This window comes from Impatiens glandulifera, chromosome 1 (assembly GCF_907164915.1).
Source record: "Impatiens glandulifera chromosome 1, dImpGla2.1, whole genome shotgun sequence".
In the NCBI taxonomy this organism is placed as follows: Eukaryota; Viridiplantae; Streptophyta; class Magnoliopsida; order Ericales; family Balsaminaceae; genus Impatiens; species Impatiens glandulifera.
In genome coordinates, this window is record NC_061862.1 from 140,104,660 (window position 1) to 140,125,524 (window position 20,865).

Consider the following 20,865-nt stretch of genomic DNA (forward strand, 5'->3'; position numbering starts at 1 on the left):
TTCTATTTAAATGATTTCAGCTTAGCTTAATGAAATAAAAATATTTTCCTTCCATCTCCTCCTCTACTTGAAAAGGGCATTCTTAGTTTGAAATAAGTAACAAATTAGTATAAGAGCAATCTTCTTGAGGGACCTGTGAGTGATAGAAATCCACCAAGATATCTATCTTTTTTCATGGATTCAAATATACCTTTACATCTGTAGCACCACATGTGTTCAATGGTAACAATTACCATGTCTTGACTGCTCGAATGGAGGCTCATCTTGAGGCAAATGATCTATAGAAAGTTGTTGAAGAGGAGTATGAAGTCCAGATTTATAAGCGAACCCAACACCAACACTAGAATAGATAAAGAATCACAAAGTGAAGAAGACAAGGGATACTATATTTGTTGTTGTGTCAACTAAAATTTTTATTAGGGTAATGACCTTAAAGTCAGCTATTAATGTCTGTAATTTTCTCAAAGAAGAGTATAAGGAAATGAAAAGGTTAAAGGATGCATGTTCTAAATTTAATTAGGAATTTCGTGATAGTGAAGATGAAGAATTCAGAGACCATCAAGGAGTACTCTAATAGATTACTCACAATTGTCAACAAGGTAAGATTGCTTGACACTGAATTCACGATTCTAGATCGGTTCAAAAGGTGTTGATAACTGTTTCTAAAAGGTTTGAGGCTACCATTTCCTCACTAGAGAATACTAAGGACCTATCAAAAATCAGTCTTGCAGATATCTTGAGTGCCTTGCAAACACAAGAACGTAGAACATTGATGAAAAATAAGAGGTTTGTAGAAGGAGAATTATCAGCAAAAGTGCAATCAAGCAAAGTGAAAAAGGGAAAGAACTAAAAAAGTAAGAAAGAAAGTACATGTTCAAATTCTCCAAGAACAAATAGAGGTTCTAAACCAGATTTTCCTCCATGTAAATACTATGAGAAGAAGGGTCATGCATCTTTTAGATGTTGGAGAAGGCCATATATGCAATGTGAAAAGTCTTATATGATAGGGCATCACTAGAAGATTTATAAAAGTAATTTGTAGTAGAAGGATGTGACTCAAGTGAACCTTCAACAATGAAATGTGGCTCAAATTACAAATCAGGAGAAGTAGTTTTTGTGGCAACTTGTTTTTACAACAAATAGCTCAAGTAATAATTGGCTCTTGAATATTGGCTCCCCCAACCACATGACATTTGATTGACGCCTCTTAAAAGAACTAGACACATTATTCAACTTCAAAGTCAAAATTGGCAATGGAGAGTACCTCGTAGTTAAAGGAAAATAGACAATGGCGGTAGCAATTTCTCATGTACTAAGTTAATTAAAGATATGTTATTTGTGCTTTATATCAATCAAAATTTATTAAGTGTTGGTCAGCTACTCGAAAGACGCTTGAAGGTGATCTTTAAGGGCAAAAAGTGCCTAATTAAAGATGCAGATGTGATGAATGTGTTCAAAGTTAGCTTGAATGAAAAAAGTATTGAGCTAGATCCACTAAATGTGGAGCAAGCAGCCTATTCAACTACAATGTCTAAAACTGAGATTTGGCATATGAGGCTAGGTCATTTTTATCATAATGCAGTGCTAAATTTATAGAAGAAAGTATTTGTAAAAGGGCTGCCTCAATTAGAAGTTAACTTTCTACAATGCAAGGCTTATCAATTAGGGAAGTAATTAAGACTTTCTTACAAGAATGCAACCTAGAGAGAAACTGAGAGGCTAAAATTGATCCACACGGACTTTGTTGGACCTCATAGAACTCCTTCATTAATGAGAGTAAGTATTACATAGTTTTCAAGTCTAAAGTTGATGGTGTGTTTTTGAGATTAAAATAGTAGATAGAAGCTCAAAGTGGCTGCAAGATTCAGGACGAGGAGTATACTATAGAACAATTCAATTAGTTATGTAAGAAACTAGGATTCAACACTAACTAACATCCCCATACACTCCTCATCATAATGGAGTGAGTGAGGAAGAAACGCACCATCATGGAGATGGCAAGGTGTATGCATCATAAGAAAGACTTGCAAGGAATATTGGAAAAATGATGCAAACATTATAGTATTTTTATTCAACAGGCTACCAACTAAGACTAGAAGGATACACTTTAAAGCATGATAGGAATGACACCCTTTAAAGCATAATAGGAAGGACACTCTCTGAGCCTGCAGATTATTATAAAGCTAAAAGGAATCCAAAATGGAGAGTTACAATTAAAGAAGAGATCACTAAGATCAAGAATAATCATACTTGAAAGCTTATAAAGAGGCTAAGGGACAAAAATATGATAGGGTTAAGTGGGTGTTCAGAACTAAGATGAATGCAAATGACTCTATTAGGAAGAATAAAGAAAGACTTGTTGTTAAAGGGTATGATCAGATATTTGATGTTGATTTGTTTGAGATATACTCCTATAGATAAATTAGACACAGTTAGAATGCTACTTTCATTGGCTGCTCAAAAGGGTTTGAAAGTGTACCAGTTAGATGTTAAATGTTCATTTATGAATGGAGTCCTTGAAGAGGAGATTTATGTTGAGAAACATGAAGGGTTTGTTGTGAAAGGACATGAAGATGAAGTCTACATACTCAAGAAATCCTTATATGGAGTTAGTTAACCCAAATATGATATCATCAACATAGACTTGAACAAACAAGATATGGGTGTCTTTAACAAATCTAAACAAAGTTTTATCTATTGTGCCAATTACAAAATCATGATCAAATAAAACATTTGTTAAAGTGTCATACCAAGCTTTAAGAGCTTCCTTAAGACCATATAAAGCTTTGTCAAGTTTAAAAACATGATTTGGTAATTAAGGAGTGATCTTGAAAGTCAGTCGGTTGTTCAACATACACATCCTCATTTAAAATTTCATTTAAAAATGCATTTTTCACATTCATTTGATAAAATTTAAAGTTCTTAAAAGATGCATAAGCTAGGAAGATTCTGATTGCTTCAAGTCTAGCAACAAGGGCGAATAACTCCTCAAAGTCAATTCCTTCCTCCTATCTATAGCCTTGAGCTACCAATCGAGCTTTGTTTCTCACAACCAAACCATCTTCACTAAGCTTTTTTCGAAAAACCCATCTGGTTCCAATAACTGATTGATTAGTCGGCCTTGGAGTCTGATGACACACTTTATTTGTTTCAAATTGATTCAACTCCTCTTGCATGGCATTAATCTAATCTTGTTCAAGTAGTGTTTCATTGATTTTCTTTGGCTCAGTTTGAGAAATAAAAGACAGAGTTTGCCATTTTATCCATTAATTGGTTTTTGGTCCTAAGAGGAGAATTATGATTACAAATTATTAATTCAGGTGGATGATTTATGTTCCATTTGAAGCTTGGTCCAAGAGGATCAGACGGCCCCGCGACGTCCGAACTGTCAACTATTTGTTGACTTGTAGTTTGGACGTCTGGTTACTCTCAATCGGATCAACCATCTAATCAGACGAGTAAATCCTGTTGACTAGAGCTTCATCATCACTATCAAATTCAAAACTTGTCGCTTCTAATCTGTTAGCAATTTCAATGAATTCGTTAGAATTATTTTTAGCAGATTCATCACAAACAACATGAAAGGACTCTTAAACAGTTAGTGTTCGATTATTAAACATTCAATAAACTTTACTAACTGAGGAGTAGTCTAGCATGATTTCAACATCTGCTTTAGCATCAAAAGTAGTCAAATGATTTTTCCCATTGTTGTGAATAAAACACTCACACCCGAAAATTCAAAAGTATGAAACTTTAGTTATTCTTCCATAAAAGAGTTCATAAGGTGTTTTACTAAAGAGGTTTATTAATCATTGACCTATTTTGAGTATAGCAAACTGTGTTTATGGATTCTTCCCATAGATTCTGAGAAACACCTAAGTCGGTAAGCATATATATCTCGCTACTTCCTTTAGTATTCTGACTTTCCTCACACCAACACCGTTTTGCTGTGGAGTTTTAGCATTAGACAACTCATGTCTAATACCAGACTTCTCAAGGTAAGAAAATAATAGGCATCTATTGGTGAATTCGGTTCCCTGGTCACTTCTAATTTTGATGTTGTTTAAAGATTTTTTGTTTTGAAGCCTTCTAAGAATCTTTATCAAATTCGCAGTAGTTTGATCCTTAGAAGGTAAGAAAATAACCCAAGTAAATCTTGAAAAATCATCAATTATGATCAAAGTGAATCTCATTCCTCCCAAGCTTTTTACTGGAATTGGACCAAACAGGCATTGGTTGGATTAAGATTTCTCCTTACTCTTAAAAGTTGATCTGACCTGTTTGCCTAGATGGCAAGTAGGACAGACTTTGAACTTTGAAAACTTCAATTAAGGTAAACTAGAAACTAAATCATGTGAACAAATGTTGTTAATAGTTTTAAAATTAAGATGATTTAATCTCTTATGCCATAGTCAGTTTTGATCATTTTGGCTATCATGCATACGGGATTAGATATCTTATATTTTCAGTTCATTTTATAAGAATTTTCTACTCTACTTCCGATCAGCAGGGTGTTACCCTACTGATTCTTAATCAGACATGCATGTGTTTGAAAATCATTAGTATATCCATTGTCACACAATTTGATTATGCTAATTAGGTTATAACAAATGTTCTCAACAAGTAGAACGTCGTTAATGGTGAGGTTCTTATGGATAATCTTACTCTTACCCACGGTTTTACCCTCACTTTGTTATTTCAGTTAGAAGTTGTCTATCTCCAGTCATGTGTCTGGACAGTCATTGTCCAAATACCAGACGGATTCTTCCAAACAGTTAACCTGTTGTACCTACAGAGAAACATATCTTTTGGGACCCAATGGTTAATCATATGAGAATCCATATTTGAATTATCTCACTAAACATCCATGGCTATATAGATCGTCTTCATCACTATGCAATTTCACACATTCACCGTCCTTCGCAGTCCGTGCTTTCTCCGCCATCTTCTCGCCATCCTCCACTGCCATCGTTTATAATCAGCACGGCCCTCCAGATTCCGTCACCAGGTTCGCTAGATTTTCTCTCTCGCTTGTCGAATTGATTTCTCATGTTCGAAATCCATTTGCTTCAGGATCCAATTTCTCACCCAAAATAGACATGTCTTATGATTTCTAGTTGTTGAATCATTTGCAGAATCATAGAACTTGCACCAGTTCAGCTCAAGGAAAATGATGTCTGCGTGAAAATGATCGCCGCTCCAATCAATCCTTCTGATATCAATAGGATAGAAGGTTAATTTTACAAAATGTCCATGTCTATGTCTCCTTTGTGTTATGATTAGGACTTTAAACTTGTTGAGAATTAGCCAAATAATTCATGAGTTGCAGCTATTTATGCCAATTCAGCTCCATTCTTGGGATTCTACTCCTCTCTGTTACTCCTTGTGTCTCCAGTTTTTCACAACAAGTGCGTATTGCTAAAACGTACTAGTCATTGTAAATAAATGCTCCTAAAGAAAATAAATAGCCATATTTGAAGTGGAAGAAACCATTTGTGTTAGTCAAAATTCAACTTCAATTAAAACATATCATTACACTTTATCTTCATCTGTTTTCAAATGGGCCAATCTTTAACATATTTGTGTCGTAAATATAACAATGATTAAATATGCATGCAGATTTCTTTACTATCAATAAACTGTCTTCTCCTCCTAAAGTTATGTTGTAATCTTTTCATGTCTTTATGTGAACCTCAGTTCTGTTGGACCTTAGTGTGTATGTAAACTCATGCAGGTGTTTACCCTGCAGTTAAAGGCGATCTGGTCATCCCATCTCCACCTTCTTCTGGTATAGAATTACCTAAATACCATGAGAATTTTATTTGAGTGTTTTTTTTTCCTGTTGCATTTAGGATGCTTCAGGATTTTACCAATCTGAAATCAGGTTTTAGTCATTTCTTCAAACTATCATCCACTATACTTGATTCTTTCCCCTCAATAAACCTTATTTCCCCTTGACAGGAGATTCTATTGTTCAAAATGGAGCCACAAGCATTGTGGGGCAATGTGTCATTCAAATTTCTCGTATCCAAGGAATTCATAGTGTCAATATTATACGGGACAGGTAATATAGGAGATTCCACAATTCAACTTCCTCATATTCAGGTCATATCATCAACATTGAATCAATTCCAGATCCGTAAAGTTCTACTAGGGTAAGAATCTTGAATATTTTAACATAGTTATATGAATCCTTCTTATTTTTCTTTTATTGTTTTGTTCAATTTTCGTGTAACTCGATCCAATTATCCGAAGTGTTTCAAGATAAAATTGTGTTATTAGTTAATTGAAATTACAAATTTTTTTATGTTTGGATGTTAAGCAATGTAAGAATAGATTTACTGATTAAATTGATAATTGACTTTCCATGATTTTGTTGTTAGACTTCTTTATTGTTTTTTTCTCTCTTTGTTAGGTTTTGCAATAGCTTAACTCATCTTAGCTAGCCAATTTGGTGGATATGTGAATGTAACATATCCAAGTTAATTGATGAACAAAACATAAGTGTAAGAACTCATTGGAGGACACTGCAAAACTTGTTGACTTGTACATTATTTTTAAAACACAAGAATTAAGTCAAGTTGGAGACTTTTTATATATTATTTGTGATGTCCCATATTGAAAAATGACAGTTCATATAAAAGTGAGGCTAATAGACTATAGTTATCTTCATGAATACCTTTTGAGATTAAGTTGTGGTGGTTTAGTGGTTTGCTTGGAGATATATGTAGTCTATTTCCTCACGTGTAACCCTACCGTTGGTGGTAGGAAATAAGTGTCACAAGGGAGACTGTGATGTCCCAAATCAAAAAATTATAATAAATATGAGTTTCATATAGGAGTGAGTGAGTCTAATAGAATATAGATACTTTCATGAACACCTTTTGAACATGAGTTGGGGGTGTTTAGTGTTTTCTCAAGGTATTTGTAATCTTAGGTTTTATTTTTGTTTTTAGTCTTAGGTGTTTTAATAAATAGCTATTTAAAATTACTCTTTCTATGATTAGTTTGGTTGATTATATGATGAATGTATGCCTGTCAATCATGTACTTTACTATTGGTCACTCATTTATTTTCTCAATTTGTCCAATATCGATCCTTAGGGGAGATTGTGATATACCAAATCGAAAAATCACAATAAATATGAATTTCGTATAAGATTGTGTCTAATAGACTATAAATATATTCATGAATACATTTTGAGTTTAGGTTGTGGTGGCTAGTGTTTGTTCAGAGTATTTGTAGTCTTAAGTTTTATTTTTGTTTTAAGTCTAAGGTGTTTTATTAAATAGTTATTTAAAATTACTCTTTTTAGGATTATTTTGATTGATTATACGATGAATGCCGGTGAATCATGTACTTTTTCAATTTGTCCAATGTCCTTATCCAACAGAGGTTTATTTAAGAACTCATGTATTATTGTTCGAGGAATGATCAGGACTTTGGACAACAAGGACTTTGGACAACACTAAAAGTCCAAAATGGTTCTCACTAGAAACCAAAGGACGCGGATGATGGCAAGAATGGTTCTCAATAGAAACATAAGAGATGTTGATGGTGTTGATCGTCTTAGTGAGTTGCCCGATCCTCTGATTTATCATATATTTTCATTTATCGATACCAAATACATGGTTAAAAGTTGTGTATTGTCCAAAAGATACAAATTCCTTTGGCGTTCTCTTAACATTTTTCGATTCGATGAAATAATATATCGCAACAACATCTTTTTTGTAAACTTTATCAAGGAGGTTCTATCACGACGTGTTGGATCAAATATCTCTTCTTTCAGCCTAGAATTCCTGTTTTCACCTAATCGTCGTTTCTTGAAAAAAGTTTTGAAGCATGTGTTGTTACACAAGACAGAACATCTATTCCTCAATATTGGTCTTTGTGACTACTCTTCTATGCATCCTATTATTACTTCCCAATCATTGAAAACTCTCCATGCTCCATGTGGTTCTATTAATGGATCACATTCTTTTAATTTTCCCATCCTAACTACACTATACCTAGAACATCCCATTTTTGATGATCCAGATTGCGGGTTTTCAGAACTTTTTTCTGGGTGTCCAAATCTGAAGGATTTGACTTTACACAGTTGTGTGAGTGATTTGGATTCTATTAGTATTATGAGTAAACAACTAGAAAAACTGGATATTTCAGTTCAGTTATGTCCTATAGACTTTGAAATTGTAATTGATGGGCCAAAACTATATTCACTCAAATATAAGGGAGATGCTTTTGTTAGGATCTTAGCTAATGTGCCCTCTATAGAAAAGGTTGATCTCAGTTGTTTTTTTCTTCATGGTGGAAACTGGAAAGAAAGGGTTTTGAATGTTATTGAGATGCTCCAAAATTTTCAGCATTCCAAATACTTAAAACTTGGCTCAGGCATTATGCAGGTATGTTTATTAACTCTTATCTTTAGTTATTTGTTGTCAGTTATCACCACATTACATCATTTGATCGATAAGAAAACCTTTCAAAGATGATTGAATTGAATTCTTACAAATGAATTGATTTCTTCCTCTAAACAACCATTTGAGTGCAGCTTCACTAATCATGAATGATCTCATTTTTCACAGGTTCTTGTTTCTAGTTCTGTCTTTCAGAAACAATTCCCACTTCAATTATGTAATTTGAAGCTCTTGGAATTGAATTTACCAAATGGGTATAATGGGAGGATTGATGTTATTTCCTACTTACTTAGGCATTCTCCAGCTAAAGATCTTGTTGGAATGAAATTATGGGAGGTAACACCTTTCTTATTTATTGTTGTTATTATTCTTCATTTTTGTTTAATATGGCTATTATTTATTATTCTTCATTTTTGTTATTATTTAAAATGCAGGATATTCTTGGCTTAGAAGAAAATCAAGAGAGCACCTATTTTATTGATCAACAACCACATGGAATAAAAGTGATGGCAAAAGGCAAATATCATATACAATTAAAAGTCAATTATCAACTTATACAGGGATGGAACTCCATGTATACTAAATTGTAATTGTTTGTTGTATTAGGATGAACTCTACTTTCATTTGGTCGAATAATTTGTATTTATTTTATTTCAATAATTTTACCAAATATTGTTCCAAAATATGAATATTATATCTCATTTATAAATTATAATTTATCTCAAAATTTTTTGTTATATTTCAATTCAAAGTTTAATATGTCAGTTGTCATTATGCGGTAATTGCAAAATAACTGGTAATGTTCAGAATTTAAATTAGAACAAATCTAATTGTGAATTTATAACATATTTGTTAGAAACCAAACCATCACTTCTCAAATTAATTAATCAAGTTTTGAATAGTGTTAAAGTTAAAACTAATTTAAGCGGTCATTCATTACAAGTTTTAAATATTTAGATTAAATAATCAAAAATGGAGAAATTGTTAGATAAATTAGTAGCAAATTAAATATCTAAACAAAACTAATCAAATTAACTCTTATGCAGATAAAGAAAAACTGGAACTGCTTAAAGGAAAATAAGCAAACAAACTCAACAAATCAGTTTTATGATCAGTTTTATGAACAGTTTTATGATTGGTTTTATGATCTGTCTTATGATCGGTTCTATAATAATGGAACAAATCGGCTTTATGATCGGTCTTATCTTCGGTTATTTGTATGATCGGCTATTTAAGAAAACCCAGTTTTATATTTCGGTTTTATAAAGCTTGCGCGATCGGTTTTGTCATCGGTAAAATGGTCGGCTATTCAGCAAAACCGGTTTTAAATCTTACCCTTACCCATGGTCTTACCCTTGCAGTTATCTTCAAAAGTGATCTTAGGACTTGAGCATTCTGTTATATCAGTTAGAAGTCGTCTTTCTCCAGTCATGTGTCTGGAATATCCACTGTTCTGATACCAAACTTAATCCTCCAGACAGTTAATCTACATAAAAACATATTTATAAACTTTTGATACCCACATTCACTTGGGTCCTCGATCAATTAGTCCCTTTGGAATCCATCTTTTAGTTATTTTGATGGATTTCCCTTTTTGTGTAGTAATAAGTGCGTATGATTTCGGCTTAACAGACATCTTTCTACTTGCAGTTATTCCCTTAAATTTACAGGATGATATTTGTTTAAAACTCATTAACTTCTTGTCAGGTTTTAACATGACAGACTTACTGGCTGCTTTCTTCCTAGGTTTCAGTCAGCTAACAGTCGGGGAATATGAATAAGCTCATCCTTCAATGTTAGATCCTCACAGCTTGGATCAGTTCCATTATTAGTTAAACTCCTTCTGACAAAGTTTATAGGCTTAAACTTGTCTGTTGCTGAGTTCAACTTCTTATAGGAGTTGTCTGAGTCATTGCTGTCAAATCATAAACCGAATTTGCATCCAGCAGGCCTCAACATATAAATTTGATGTCTGACAGCGTCTCCAGACCTCTTCCAAGAACTAACCACATATGTCAAACGTTGGTTTCCGGAAACTAGAGTTTAAACTTTTTCTTTGAGCATTTCATTCTCAGATGAGAGCTCAATTACTTTGTTTTTATAGGATTTTGGTTCAGAAACTTGAGGTGAAGAAGAATGATCAGATTCATATTTTAATTTCATTTCATTAAATGAGTCTGATAACTTCTTGTACTCACTGACCATGTCATTGAGTGCAGTAGTTAACTCATCACTTGTAAAACCTTTTGAGGAAGAGTTAAATAACTTGGATTGGTCATCTGCCATCAGACATGTGACGACTTCGGTATCACTTTCACTAGATGAGTCCTCTGAGTCACTATCGGCCCACTTGGACTTATTTTCAGCACTTATAAGAACCTTTTGATCTGTTCGGTTTTTCTATGTTTGAACATTATTGCCATAAATTTGAATTAACTTCTCCGAGATTTCTTTAGCAGAGGAGCAAGACTTGATCTCACTGAATATGTTCATGTTGATCGACTTGAACAAGACGTCTTTGGCAACATTATACAGGTTGTTCATCATCTTATCTTCAGTTGTCCAGCTAAATCTTGGCTTCTTAATCTTTATCGGACCATTAGTGATGACATTCCATATGTCACAAACAAGGGCAGCCAAATGAGCTTGCATTCTCATCATCCAATAATCATAGTTTTCTTTTGAGAGCACATAAATTTGGTTGATGACAGACATGATTCAAGTTCTTGTTGTTTGAGAATAGAAAACAGGGCTCTAATACCAATTTATAAGATCAGTGTAACCAATAGAGACAGGGTCTGGCTATTGATAAAACTCGCAATAAATGATTCGATTTTAACTCTGTTAGAAGTTAAAATCTATTTCTATTCTTCGTAAATCCTTTGAACTCTTGAAAAAGTTTCAAAAGCAAAAGTGTTCGTCAAATTTGAAGTTTTGAACCAATGAAATATGAATGACAGAATGTAAAGAACGCATGAAGTTGTTTATGGATGTTCGGAGTAAACCCTTTTATGTCACCCCTTCTTCCACAACCAGAAGGATATCCACTAAATCTTTGAATCAAATATAGTTTCCTGATCTAGCTAACACTCTGTTGAACAGAACAATATATGTTCAACTTACAATATTAAGAACAATATCCACTCAGTTAGACAAGTTTTTATTCTTTCTCTTTAACTTGGAAGATGATAGAAATTAGTATGTGCAAGAGTAGGTTTGTGAATTGATCAGCAAATAAGCAAGTTCACTGGTAGGTCAAGAGATATTTTCGTCCATTGTCTTTGAGCATCTATTTGTAGTAGAAGGACACCAACGGTCGAATCTTCTTCATGGACACATGGCAAGCGTCCATTGGAAGACCGCCCAAAAGACAATAGTACAGCAGACTCTGAGCAAATGGATCATGGCCGTACCGAACAGGTAGTGCGCCGAATATCTTTTCTGATATTGTCTTATACTAGACAAACTGTTGGAAGGATATTTACGTACATGACGTTCGTTCATTGGATGCAATTAGCTGGCTTGTCAGACTGCACAGTAGTGAGTGGAACAAAGTAGCAGACAACTAGTTGATCGTGGGTAGACGTATGCTAACTTCAAACGGTTGTTGAAGCGAGACATTAGACGTGCTCCATTAGACTATCTAGTCTAAGGAAGTTAGACGTCAACGTCTAATAGCTTGTTCCATTAGACTACACGTCTAATGGAGTTAGACTGCAACGTTGTTAGGATCGGGGAAGCCCTTGGAGGACCGGGGTGTTTCCGGTTTCAGAAAGGGTGGCCGCTTACACAACACACACAACACTTTGGTGATAGTCCGATTAGAGACTATGATCGTTCTTAGCACTACACAAGCTGTCACAGACTCTTGAACCGGGTTCAAGAGCGGAAATATCTGTTTCAGTTTGAAGCAACGTATGCGACTTTAGATGATGTTTTAGAAGGAGCTGGTTTTATGGATATGAGTGGACCGGTTTACGGAGTACGATTGGTTTGAGGTTAGGTTAAGTAAGTAAGTAAGTAATGAGAACGAAAGAAAGAACACGAGACAATGATTTTTATGGATGTTCGGAGCAAACCCTCATACGTCACCCCTTCTTCTCAGGTTATGAGAAGGATCTCCACTAACTTTTATAGTTACAACAACACTGCCGGTCGAGCCCAACTCGCTACTCGCCGGTTACACCAACTCACTCTTTGATGTAATATAATAACTCAACACAACAAGACACAAAGAGCTTCCGGTTTTAGACACACCGGTTTTGAATGTAAAAGTTTATCTCTCTAACTTATTGCTTTGATGATTCGTTGACTCTCTATGTTCGTTAACTGTATTCGTAACTGCATTAAATGAAGACGTTTCATCTTCCTTTTATAGCTGAGAAGAGCTAACGGTCATTTTCTTCTCTCTCCTCTGGATTGGTTGATCATTATCATGCCGGTGTAGAGAGGTTGCTTGCACGCTTCACCTTCCTCAACACTTGGCAGTCATGCAGGCAGCTCTGAGTGTAAGATGACATAATCGGTTTTCAGATTTGGACACGTGTTGGGCATGCACCTTTGGTTGTCAACTTCAGATCAATAAAGCATCATTGCTTTCCTCGCATGCTTCCGATCGGATCTGATCTTCTTTTATTCCTTCGAGACACGTCTACTTCGTCATGATACGTCACTCTTGAAGTTTGAAGTTTTCCGATTTTGTCTCTTGTGCAGTATGATCCGGCTGGTATGTGAACTTTTGTCTTTGCTGACCGGTCGCTTGAGAGTGTGAAAACCGGTTCCTATGATCTCTGACTTGATCACTTGGAACAGGTTTCTTTGAAGTATTTCAGCAACCGGTTTATGATGCCCCAACCGGTTCATACGATTTGATCTGTACCTGCACATGAAAGTTAACACCTGTTTAGTTTTTCTAGCCGGTTCCAAAAATTAACTTTACTTAATTTTTCTATCAATTTCTCCTTTTTGATTATTTAGAATAAATATTCAAAACTTGTAATGTGTGACCGGTTTGAAAATTAACTTTCTTAATTTTTCTATCAATTTCTCCCTTTTTGATTATTTAGAATAAATATTCAAAACTTGTAATGTGTGGCCGGTTTGAAAAACTTCTTTAGCGATTTCTCCCTTTTGATTATTTTCTGTTTGAAGAAAATTTTTCAAAAACATGTGTTTGAGTTTTTCAAAAGGTATGTAGAAACCAATAAATAAAAGATATGATAAAATGACCAAGTTCTGAAACATAGTTAAACATAGATTGTTTTTAAGGAAAGAAATAAAAAGACTAAGGCTTGGATGATCCCCCCTTTTCAAGGTCTTTCTCCAGTTCTTTTTCAAGCCGCCTTCTTTCTTCCTCTTCCCTTGCCTTCCACTCCCTGTCGCGTCTTTAAACGTCAATCAGAATTCCGGCCTATACACTTGAGATGCCGGAAGTCTTTTTGCCAAATCCAAAACCGGCACATACTGGTTTTGGAGGATGAGGTGGTGGAGCAACAATTGGTCTGGAGCTTGTAGTTGCGGTTGAACTTTCAATTGTCCTCTTCTTGCGCCGGTTAAGTTCTTCGATATCCTCTTCTTCATCATCTTCTTCTTCATTAGCAGCAGGTTGCACGTTCAGCCCGACCGATACAACTGTTCTTTGGCTGCTTTGTTTTGCCCTCTTAATTACCTTCGCAACCGCCCTCCGTTTCTTCTTGTTTCTTGTGTTCATAGAATGAGACGGTTCAGCCGGTGTGGGTTCCTGGATACCTGCCTGTTCTTCCTCGTTGCATTTCTGGGCAAGCTCATGATCTTTCTCCTCAGTTTCCTTTTGCAATCGTTCCCTTTCCCTTTCTTCTTCTTGCAGCCTCTTAGCGGTTTCGGCATCAGACTCGATTTGCTCTTGAGTCTTGCTGATTTGGAGTTTGGACATCTCCCCAATTTGAAAAGCCATTGCTTGTAGCATATCTATCAGAGGAGCGGTTGCGGTTTGAATGGACTCTGCGATCAAAGATTTGACGGAGGTTTGCACAGCCTCATCTATCATGGATTTGATAGATGTTTGAATGGTGTTGGCTATTTCGGTTTGTACAGATCCCCGTATAGTGTTTGACAAATTAGCTTCAGCTGTTGCAATCCTCTCATCGGTTGCCGTTTTGTAACTTCTAAGACATGAATCAATGGAATCAACCACCGCCTGCTTCATTTGATCGATTTCCGGAGCCTTAGTAGTTTGAGAAGGATCTTGTTCCATGTTTTCCGCTGTTCTAGAAGTCTCCCCGGTACTAAAGAAAGGCTTACTCTTATATAGATCGGCATTGCTAAGTTGGTGTCGACATCCGTTTCTCCATTGTGCATCAAGATGGTCAAGGCTTTGCAGGAGCTTTTCCCGCACTGGAAGAAACCGTTCATACATTTTCATTTCGATTGGAGTTAGCGTTGCTCCTTCCACTTCCTTTAGAGCATCCTCAACTGCTTGTAACTGGGCGTATTCGCGAATTACCGCGGTTTTGCTGAAGACGTGTTGAATAAGGTTGGTGTGTGCCAGCTTGAGGGCCCTTTCTTCTAGCTTTATGAGTCTGTCCCAATGCTTGTTGCCGCTCATCCCTGGAACCATATCCGATAGCTTTGTCTCACAACGAAGCTTTACCCACATGAGGTACGGTGAAATCATATCACTAGCACTCTTGTTCATGTCCCTGAGGAGTTCCTCGAATAATTCATCCTCTTGTTCTGCCGAAGGATTGGCCGTGTCTCCGGTTAAGATTTCTGGCTGGGGGCCGGTTTGCAGAGTACCTTTTCCTGTCACCGCTGAATCTTCAACAAGGACCTCTTTTCCTTTGTTAACCTGAACTGACCCTTCAGGTATGAGTGCTGAATCGGTTGGCCCATCTTGAGCCGATTGGTTTACTGTGTCATCTGGAATTAACTTGTTCCCTACGGAACCGGATGGTTCATGTTCTTCAGAGCTACCCTCCTGAGCCGGAGGGGTAATGTTTGCGGTTTTGGCCGTTTCTTCGACTGGTTGAACTTCACTTTGATCGGGTATCTCAACCTGATCAACTAATTTACGACGACTTGACACATCGTCTTCGGTTTCCCTTGCAATGTCTTGGACAACGTCCTCAATAGCTTCAGAAGTATTTAAGCCTACGTCGGCTATTACCTCTTCGATTCTTTTGCTTGGGGACTTGGAGTTTTCAGAGTTGAAACTAACCTCTACTTCCTCCTTTGAAGCTGACTCGGTTTCTTGGCTCCCCGAGGGTTCGGTTTTCCTTGGTGAGTTAGATGGAATGGGAATGGGACGAACGGTATTGATGGGGATGGGTTGGAAGATGTCTCCGGTTCTCTCTAGTGAATTATCCGAGGAAAGGGTTTTCTCGGAGTCCGCCGGTTTGTTGGAGCTCTTCCTTGCAGTCGACTTCTTCCTCCCCTTCGTTTCTTGTGCGGCTTCGGCTTCAACCGCCTTTCTCTTCGGTTTCTTTTGTTTGGAACATTCTTCAGCCGGAGCGGAAGAACTGGTCCCCTTGGACGACTTTGTTCTGGAGGACTTCGGTTTAACCGCTTTATCGGGCTTCTCAATTATCGACTCTGAGTTGAGAATATTGTTGGGTGGGAGCGGTTCACCCTCACCAAGATTGAACTTGAGAAACTTGAGGATCTTCACAATCTGCATTGTGAAAGCCTAAACCCGGCCATCCTTTTTAATCACCATCCCACAGAATTCTTCGAAGATGACCGCTCCCCAATCCACCTTGTCACCGCGGACAATGGCCATCAACATTTTGAGCTTAAGTTTTGTCAGGTTATCGAAGTTACCTCCTCTTCCCTGAAGTGAACGGGCGATGATGTTCAGCAGCCACCTGAATTCTGGTTTCAGCTTGTTCTTCCAGCTGGAGTGAATCACCAGATCCTGATCCTTAAACGATATCACCAACCGGACAGCATTAGACTCTGCATCGGTTAGATCGGTTTTGAGATCCAGACCAGTGTTGGGCAAACCGAGAGCTTCAGCAAATAGCTCCTCGGTGATCAGAATGTCCTTGCCGTTGACGGTGGCATAGACCTTCCTCTTTGTTAGCGTCGCCGTCGCCAGAAACTCCATCACCGCCGCCGGATAAACAGTGAATGGACCAGATAGAAACTCCTCCAACCTAGAATCTCTTAGAGATTGAAGAACAACCTTGTTTTTATCTTCAGCGTGTTCATTAATATCTGCGAAATCGACCTGAAACATCCATTGGAAGGGAGCTTTGCCTAGATCCATGGTAGATTTTAAGAGGAAAAGATGAAGAACGATGATGATCGGAGTTTGGAATGCCTTTGAAGATCTGGAAATTTTAGAGAGAGAAAGCGTATGTGTCGAATGGGCTGGTTTGAACTTATATAGACGACGGTTCCGAACGGTTGGAAGACGAACCGTCACTTGATAATGTTTTGGCGCCAACTTTCCCTCCAAAAGTTACTGCAGTAACTTTCGGCGGTAAATGCGGAAAATCAATGGGCGGTAAATTTTGGGAGGTAAAACCGTGGGCGGTAAATTTTTCAAATTTTTCGTTTTGCTTGAGATTCCGGTTTTACTTGAAGCCTTGTTAACCGGAAGTTTCGTTTAACAAGAGGTTTTGTGTTTATTAAATTTTAAAAGCCGGAAGAAAAGATATGAATGAAAACCGGAGACTTTTTAAAATTAGATATTTTATAAATGATAGAGAGTGAACATCAAGCGGTTTTGGTCGTACAACAAAATGACCAAAAACCAGAAAGACAGACAGATAACTTAGTTTTCTTTAAACCAATCTCCTTCCACCATTCTTTCGTACCACTTGTTCACGGTGTTGTCAGGTGTCCGTTCCTCAATCCTCGATATCCATCTCTCTAGCATGGATATGGTGATGGTGTTGGACGGTCCGACTGGAACACCGGGTTCAAGGTGACGGCGTTGAGCCATCAGAAACCGGGTGATTTGAGGGGCGAAACTGGTCCTTCCCATTGAAGCGGTTATCAGCGACTTTAGGTTGTTGAAGAGGTAGGTTGCCCAGTTGATTGACGAGTTGTGGATGATGGCTATCATGATGTCGAAAGCCTCCTGGTTGTAGTTCTGGTTTGGCATTCGGCCCATGATAGACCTTTGAACCAAGTCATGCAAGACTTGGTAGTGAGGAGCAAATTTTTTTTTCTTCCCAAAGTCCTTGATCGGAGCGTTGGAGGAAGAGAAGATCTGGAAGAAGTCTTCCTTAGCCGGAAGGAATGGCGTCGGGAAGTCTGAAAAGCCTTCGGTTCGAAGGTGAAAGAAGTTGACAAATTGCTCTTCGGTAATCCGAAGAAATTGGCCGTCGATGATGGTGCGGATGCTGCCATCATCTAGAATGTGGACATTATTGAAGAACTCGCACACCTCCTCCACGAGGATAGTGTCTGAGCCTTTGAGAAATCCTTGAAGCCCCGATTCTATGATTGGTTTTGAAGATGCAGTCATGATATCTGCAGTCTTTTACGTCTTCGAAATCGACGATGAGGGTGTTTCTGAGTTCAGCAGACATTGTGAGAAAGGTTGAAAAGATTTTCTGATCTTTCAAGCTTTAGAGAGAAGGAATGCAGGAAGCGTGTTTTGAAAATGGAGGGTTGAGTCCCCTTTTATAGCTTGAAACAGTTGGATGCATTTAATGAGGATATTTGAAAAATCTAGCCGTTTATGTCTGGTCATTTATGACTTTGTGATTTTTCAAGAGAATAAAGACATGTCTAGTCGAATCAAGTCAGGCATGCGTATTGAGAATGAAGATTTCTGTTTCAAGAGTGATTTGATTTGATTTGGTATGACGCATTAAATATTTGATCATTTATGATTTTTAGATTTGAGATTAAAGTGGAAGAAAATAAGCTTCATTAATTGAGGTACCAAACCGGTAGTACAACAAAATTACCGGTTTTGGAAAAGAAAAGAAATGAGACAGAAGGAAAGATAGGCTAAACGTTAGATGATTCAGCCACTTGATTTCTTTTAGCTTTAACTGCTTCCCACCGGTCGACCAGCTCTTGTACTCTCTCTTTAGTGAGCACATGCCTTGGATGGAGGGTCACGAAAGGTCCGGAGTGGATGTCCAGACTAGCACAAAAACCGCTCAGCTGAGGAGCGTAGCCGGTTTTGTTGGAGAGAAGCATCTTCTTCAGGTTGCTGAAGATGATCCAGGACCAGTTAACCGGTGTCCCAACCGTTACAGCAATCATCATCTCGAAAAGCCTTTGGGTGTAATAATAGCTTTTCTCTCTACCCAAGATGGACATTCCCAGAATCTCATAGAGAAGCTTGTACTTGTGAGAGAGTTGGCTTTTAGCACCCCAGGGTCTAACCGGGATGTCAGAGCCTGAGAACCGACGACACATTTCTTCCATGGTCACCGGGGAGTAGGTTAAGTCGGTTACCCTTCAGTGGGCAAACCGCAGTATACAGCGAAATCCGTCTCGCTGAATAGAAATTTCTGACCGTAGACTTGTGCAACGATTATGTCTCGATGCACTTCTTTTGCGGTCTGGAAGAATTCTTCGACTACTAGGTAGTCGAGAATGAATCTGTTTTCGAGGAAGCTTCTTAGACCGCTTCTTTTAACGGCTAAGAACATTTCTTTAACTTCATGGTCTTCATATTGGTAGATTGAGTTAAAATCTGCCAATAGAATCTTCTTTGCTAGAGAGTTGGAGTTCATGTTCTTGAGAGAGAGTTTTAAGCTCAAGATTGTTTTTGTGAATAGTAATTTTGTGAGGATTTGTGAAGGTTTAAGGGTGGTTTATATAGCCAGGGGTTCAGCTAGATTAATAGGTTTAAGCATGCTTGATGATGTCATCAGTTATTTAATAGGATTTAACTTGTAGAAGTAAATAATGTTTATTTCCAAGGCAAAAACTAATAATTACCAAGATATTAATGATGACAAAGATCTGTTGACAAGATGTGAGTCTCCCTCTCTTGATGATGGACACATGTCGTCATCTCGATTGTGGTAGACTGTTTTCATTTATTACAGGCTTCATTTTCAAAATATGCATGAAAACTCAGTTAGTCATCCCAGGTTAACCGGAGAAGTTCATTCCATCAGACTAGAATGTATTTATACTAAGCGGTTTTCCATGACCGGTTTTAGTAGGATGTTTTGTTCCGATTGTGAAGAAATGTTGATTTACGTCAACATTTGTTCATCTTTGGATTGATTATATCCACTTTAACCTGGTTATTTCAACCGTATAGTAAGTATACATGTGATTTGAAGTTATGAAGTAATCGGGCATAACCGAAGACTTCCTCCCGGTTAGCATTTTTGAATTATCAATGGCCTATTTGAATATGGTTTGAGAAGCGAGAGCTTCTCCCTGAACACATATCCCGTTTCTCATTGTATGCATGCATAATCATGATATGAGTTGATTAAGATTAGTAAGTCCCAAGATATTTTGAAAGTGAGAAAACTTAGCTTCCTGTAGCGGTTTCGTGAATATATCCGCTACTTGTTGCTCGGTCGAGACATATTCCAGCCGGATGTGTTTCTCTTGAACGTGCTCCTGGATGAAATGGTGTCTTATATCGATATGCTTTGTTCTTGAGTGCAACACCAGATTGTATGTAATCGCTATAGCACTGGTGTTGTCAAAGAAGATTGGCGATTCCTTGGCTTCTATCCCGAAGTCCCTTAGTTGCTGTTGGATCCAGAGAAGTTGTGCACAGCAGCTTCCGGCCGCTATGTACTCTGCCTTTGCGGTTGATGTTGCAACAAATGTTTGTTTCTTGCTGCTCCAAGTGACTAACCGGTCACCTAGGAACTGGCAGGTTCCACTTGTGCTCTTTCTATCGATCTTACATCCTGCGTAATCGGCATCTGAATAACTTATAAGATTGAAACTCGAGTCCTTTGGATACCAATGTCCCACTTCTTTAGTTCCCTTCAGATATTTTAAGATTCTTTTGGCCGCAGTATAATGTGATTGCTTTGGATTTTCTTTGAATCTTTCGCATACTCCAACCGCAAACAGAATGTCAGGTCGGCTGGCTGTTAGATATAGCAATGATCCGATCATTCCTCGATATGCTGTGATGTCAACGGCTTGACCATCATCATCTTTGTCCAGTTTTACAGAAGGACTCATTGGCGTAGCCGCTTCAGCGCATGTATCCATCCCAAACTTCTTCAGCAGTTCGGTTGTATACTTCGGTTGGCTTATGAAGGTTCCGACTTCAATCTGCTTAACTTGAAGTCCTAGAAAGAAACTCAATTCTCCCATCATACTCATTTGGAATCTATCAATCATCATTTTTGAAAACTTAACACATAATTTTGGATCGGTTGATCCGCATATAATATCATCGACATAAATCTAAACAAGTAATATTTGTTCCTTTCTTTCAAATTTGAAAAGTGTTTTGTCTACCGAACCTACTGTGAATTTGTGATCAAATAAAAATTGTGTCAATGTATCATAC

At 37.4% G+C, this 20,865-nt stretch overlaps 1 protein-coding gene across 1 annotated transcript; it reads left to right on the forward strand.

The window, feature by feature from the left end:
* Positions 1-7,481: 7,481 nt before the first annotated feature.
* Positions 7,482-10,198, forward strand: LOC124945434 (F-box/LRR-repeat protein At4g14096-like). The gene is made up of 4 exons (XM_047485880.1): positions 7,482-8,402; positions 8,586-8,753; positions 8,852-8,933; positions 10,125-10,198. Exons 1-4 carry the CDS (start codon positions 7,482-7,484, stop codon positions 10,196-10,198), a joined length of 1,245 nt encoding a protein of 414 aa, XP_047341836.1.
* The last annotated feature ends 10,667 nt before the right edge of the window (positions 10,199-20,865 follow it).

Excerpts from the sequence above, each read along its gene's own strand:
- LOC124945434 (XM_047485880.1), top strand. The coding sequence starts at position 7,482 with ATGGTTCTCACTAGAAACCAAAGGACGCGGATGATGGCAAGAATGGTT. Across the intron at positions 8,403-8,585 it reads TTGGCTCAGGCATTATGCAG|GTTCTTGTTTCTAGTTCTGT; the intron begins GTATGTTTATTA and ends CATTTTTCACAG. Across the intron at positions 8,934-10,124 it reads AATAAAAGTGATGGCAAAAG|GTTTTAACATGACAGACTTA; the intron begins GCAAATATCATA and ends ACTTCTTGTCAG.